This window comes from Rhincodon typus, unplaced genomic scaffold (assembly GCF_021869965.1).
Source record: "Rhincodon typus isolate 14 unplaced genomic scaffold, sRhiTyp1.1 hic_rhity00016070, whole genome shotgun sequence".
Classification (NCBI taxonomy): domain Eukaryota; kingdom Metazoa; phylum Chordata; class Chondrichthyes; order Orectolobiformes; family Rhincodontidae; genus Rhincodon; species Rhincodon typus.
Genome location: NW_025981708.1, coordinates 1 through 5,238, shown reverse-complemented (window position 1 = coordinate 5,238; position 5,238 = coordinate 1). Strand labels below are relative to the sequence as shown.

General features: G+C 40.8%; 1 protein-coding gene across 1 annotated transcript; it reads right to left on the bottom strand.

Annotated features, from left to right (window-relative positions):
• Positions 1-2,352: 2,352 nt before the first annotated feature.
• Positions 2,353-5,089, bottom strand: LOC125481003 (inter-alpha-trypsin inhibitor heavy chain H3-like; the record flags this gene model as incomplete). Its single annotated transcript, XM_048594861.1, has 3 exons — positions 2,353-2,643; positions 2,998-3,137; positions 4,904-5,089. Coding segments are annotated over 3 exons (495 nt in total), but the record flags the coding sequence as incomplete, so codon positions are not given.
• Between the last annotated feature and the right edge of the window lie 149 nt (positions 5,090-5,238).

Sequence of the window (5,238 nt, the reverse complement as noted above, 5' to 3'; positions counted from 1 at the left end):
GTCAGCCTCTCTGCTCCTATGATGCTGCTTGGCCTGCTGTGTTCATCCAGCCCTGCACCTTGTTGTCTAGTAGAAATAAGCCCATTTTATTCAAACTGTTCTCATAAGACATCCCATTCATTCCAGGTATCAATTTAGTAAACTTCACTTGAACTGTCTCAAATACGTTTACAACCTTCCTTAAACAAGGGAGTCAAAACTGCATACAGTATTCAAGATGTGATCTGGAAGCATAACCAAAGCATAGCAACTTTAGTTTTATATCAATTCCTCTTGAAATAGAGGACAGTACACCAGTAGCCTTTTTGATTACGTGCTGTACCTGCATATTAATGTTTTGTGACTCATGCACCAGAAAATCCAAGATCTGCACCTTTGAACGCCACAAACTTTCTCAGTTCTGCTTTTTCATTCTTCTTACCAAAATGAAAACCTCACAAATCTGCTAGATTTCTGCTCGCGCAACGTATCTATTGAGCCTGTCACTTATTTGTTAATTAATGGTGCTGTAGGTGGCAGTGGTTCATCTGTCCTTGGGACAATTGAGACCAATAATTCTACAGCATAAACTCCTTTACTGACACAGGGTCCATATTACTATATTAGAAACAATTTGGAATGAATGGGAGGTAGAATGTCCGCTTTAATGAGTCTACCAATCTAATGCTGAGCCTATCATCAATTTCAGAATGTTGAAATTGACCACAATGAAAGAGAGAGAGAATTAGAGTTGAACCCAATGATCCATATAACAGCATAAGTTCTTTGGGAGGCAAGGAATATGAAAGAAACAATAGAAAACATACTTATTATGAAAAAATTAGGAAAGTAAAGTAACAGAGGAAGATGGAGACTCATATTTTTCTCATTTCTTTTGGTGATCCACAGAACAAGATATCAATGTTATTGTCGAACAGTAATGTTTCATAGCATATTTTTTCCATTATGAAGCAATGCGTTTGCCTCTAATGAACTTGGATGATCAGCTATCTTCCTTCAATATGACTAAATCTCTTAGCTGCTTTTGATTGTCTTTGGAAAATCCTGCCTAGTTAAGAATTTAATTTATTTGTAAAATTTAATTACTGATTTTTCTTTTAAGGTTATCTGTTTTAAGATAGTTACTTTTATTTTTAGTAGTGTTCCAACGAGTCATACTGGATTTGAAACATTAGCTCTATTTCTTTTTCTATAGATGCTTCCAGACCTCTTCCAGCACTTAGAATCACAGAATCCCTACAGTGTGGAAACAGGCCATTCAACCCATCAACCACACCAACCCTCTGAACAGCATCCCACCCAAACCCATCCCCCTACCCTATCCTTGTAAACCTGCATTTCCCTTTTCTAATTCACATAGCCAGCACATCCCTGGACACGAGATAGTAGGAACTGCAGATACTGGAGAAGCTGAGATAGCAAGGTGTAGAGCTGGATGAACACAGCAGGCCAAGCAGCATCAGAGGAGCAGGAAGGCTGACGTTTTGGGCCTAGACCCTTCTTCAGAAATGGGGGAGGGGAAGGGGTTTCTGAAACAAATAGGGAGAGAGGGGTAGGCAGATAGAAGATGGATAGTGGAGAAGATAAGTGGAGAGGAGACAGGTCAAAGAGGTGGGGATGGAGCCAGTAAAGGTGAGGACTTCACAAGCTTCAAAATCTCCCCTCCCCCTACCGCATCCCAAAACCAGCCCAGCTCATCCCCGCCTCCCTAACCTGTCCTTCCTCCCACCTATCCCCTCCTCCTACCTCAAGCCCCACCCCCATCTCCTACCTACTAACCTCATCCCGCCCCCTTGACCTGTCCGTCCTCCCTGGACTGACCTATCTCCTCCCTAACTCCCCACCTACACTCACCTTTACTGGCTCCATCCCAGCCTCTTTGACCTGTCTGTCTCCTCTCCACTTATCTTCTCCTCTATCCATCTTCTATCTGCCTCCCCCTCTCTCCCTATTTATTTCAGAACCCCCTTCCCCTCCCCCATTTCTGAAGAAGGGTCTAGGCCCAAAACGTCAGCCTTCCTGCTTCTCTGATGCTGCTTGGCCTGCTGTGTTCATCCAGCTTTACACCTTGCTATCTCACATCCCTGGACACTATGAGCAATTTTATCTTGGCCAAACAACCTAACCTGCACACCTTTGGACTGTGGGAGATAACTAGACCACCTAGAAGAAACCTGGCAGACCAAGGGAGAATGTGCAAACTCCACACAGTCGCCCGAAGCTGGTATTGATACTAGGCCCTGGTGCTGTGAGACAGCAGTGCTGACCATGCAGCCACCATGTCGCCGCCTTGCTGTTTTTATTTCCGATCTTCAGCATCCACAGTATCAACTTTTGTTTTTAGGACTTCAGAGATCTTAATTGACAGTTAAGTAAAAAATGAAGTGTCTGTATTATCAAAACAAGTGGCCTTTTAAATTAAATATACTAACTGATATAAAGGGTGAACATCAATTTCAAAATCAAGGCTGGATTCAAACATTACCACCTTCTGCTGGTTTGTCAGCCACAAAGCGCTCATTTTTATTTTCCTCTGGTTTTGTCACAACCATAGATGTTAACGGTGTTACAAAGCTGTACTTGAGCGACAGTTCCAGGATTCTGTCAGTCAGGTTTCCTTTCTCATTTGTCTCTGCAGAAACCCTGAATGCAATAATTGGCAACAATTAATTGTGCAATGTATTGTTATCCATCACAATAAATATTTGTGCTGTGATTAAAACAAATGTTTCTGTAAGCACTTTTAACTCTTAATACATTTCTCCTCTACAAATAATCAAAACAGATAATTAAATTTACTAAATTATTCTAAGCCATTTTGCACTAGTGACAGCTTCATTTGGTAAAAATATCGACTGATGAAAGGTTAGTAACCAAAACATGATTTTACTTTTCAAGTGGTTATGGACCAGCAATATAAGTCTAGCTATTATTGCTTGCACATAAATTGCATTTTTATGTTTCAAATTCATAGACAGTAAACTCCTGATACTTTACCGCTTCTCTAAGAGCTGTTGTATGGTCAAATAAGCCCACAGCCGCTCAGTGAAATCACCGAAAATGTATTGCTGCTGCTGAGTGACATTTTCAACTTCTGAAATCTGCACTTCAGCTTTTAGAGTTAGATTTTCATTGGCCTGTTGAAGAATTAAAGGTATTAGGTTGAACCTTATAGTAAAAAAGATTGGGAAAGTACATCACACCTTGTTTTTTTGTTCCATGACAAGCTCACAATTTGTAGTTGAACTGCTGTATTCCTTGGGGTGTACATACACCCACAGTATTTTTAGGAAGGCAGTTCCTGGACTTTGACCCAGAGACAGTGAAAGACAGTATATAATTCCAAGTCAGGATGGCAAGTAGCTTGAAAGGGAACTTGTAGGTTTTGGTGTTCCCATGCATCTGCTGCCCTTGTCCTTCTAGATGGTAGTAGTTGTGGGTTTGGAAGGTGCTAGCTAAAGAGCCATGTGAATTCCTATGTGTATCTTGTAGATAGTATACACTGTTGCTACTGTGTGTCAGTGGTGGAGGAAGTAAATGTGGTGGATGTCGTACCAATCAAGCAGGCTACTTTCGCCTGGATGGTGCCAAGTTTCATGAGTATTGCTGGAACTGCATCTGTTTATTACTGCCTTCAGACCTGCCATCATGGGCTAAGGGCAAGGGAGACACCACATGACCAGTAACCAGGAGAAATCCAAGCTAAAACATGTCAGATAAAGTTTATGTATATAAGTTGTCCTGTTACTGAAAGTTATCAGTTTGTCTGTTAAGTAAATCAACAAAAGTTTTCAAGGAAACTGAACCTACGGTAATTACCAAACCAGTATGACAGTGATACTTCTGTGTTAAGAAAGACAACACAGGAAAATGACAGCAAGTGCAGAGTCTCCATCACACTCCTGGTTTCTGCCTTGTAGCTGAGGAGATGAAAGGCAAGTTACTTGCTGCAAAATTCCTAGCTTCTGCCCAGCTCTTGTAGGCACAGTATTGATATTGCAAGCCCAGTTCAGCTTCTTGTCAATGATCACCGCCAGAATGTTGATAGTGGAGGGGGCAGCGGTTCAGAAATGGTGGTGCCATTGAACATCAAGGGGCAATAGTTGGAGGTTCTTATTGGAGATCGTCATTGCCTAGCACAAAAACAGAAATTGCTGGAAACACTTGGAGTCCATTGATCCTTCTTCAGAACAGAAGTATACGTTAACTCTGCTTTCTCTCCACAGATGCTGCCAGACCTGGTGAGTTTTTTTTTTAGCAATTTCTGTATTGCCTTGTTACTTGAGTGATGTGAATGATACTTGCCACTTATCAAGCCTGGATATTGTCCAGATCTTGCTGCATATGAGCAAGGCTGCTTTAGTACCTGAGGAGTCACAAAAGATGCTGAACATTGTGCAATGATCTGCAAACATCCCTACTTCTAACCTCATGATGGAGGGAAGGTCACTGAAGGTGACTGAGCTTAGGACACCACCCCGAGGAACTCCTGTAGTGTGCTGATACAGAAATGATTGATCTCCAACACAACTACCTTCCTTTGTGCTAAGTATGACTTCAATCAGTCCAGAGATTGACTCCAGTTGTACTAGAGCCTCTTGATGTTATAACCTGTCAAATGCTGCCGTCACATCAAGGGCAGGCACTCTTCACCTCCTACAGCTCCTAGGGCGGCAGTAGAATCAGAATTCACTTTAATATAAAAGGGAAATAGATAAATATTTGTAAGAAGAATATTTTTGTAAAGCTATGATTTAAATTAGGAGGGAGATAGAGTTAAGCTTATTGTTCTTTCAAAGTGTGAATACAGGCATAATAAGCAAAACAATCTCCTACTGCACTATATACATTTGATTTTAAAACGTAAATAAGTTAATTGGAATAACTGGTAGTGAGTACTTACGGTTTGAGCAAAGACCTCTGCTGTGAGAAAATCCAGGTCATTGTCTGAAATCTTGCCAGCTACTACAATTTCAGAGCCATCATAATACTGCCTAAAATTAGCCTGAGTTAAGTCTGAAATGGCATTCTCTGGATATTGCAATTCAATATCCAAAAGCAGGGGATTTGCTACTTCATCATAAAAGCCCTGTGAAAATTAAGAAAATTTAAGAACTTGGCATACTTTCTAAATAATCATAATATTAGTGAGTCTTTAGCCTACAAAACCCACTGAAATACAATAAAAATCAAAAGAACTGCAGATGCTGTAGTGAATACAGGCATAATAAGCAAAAC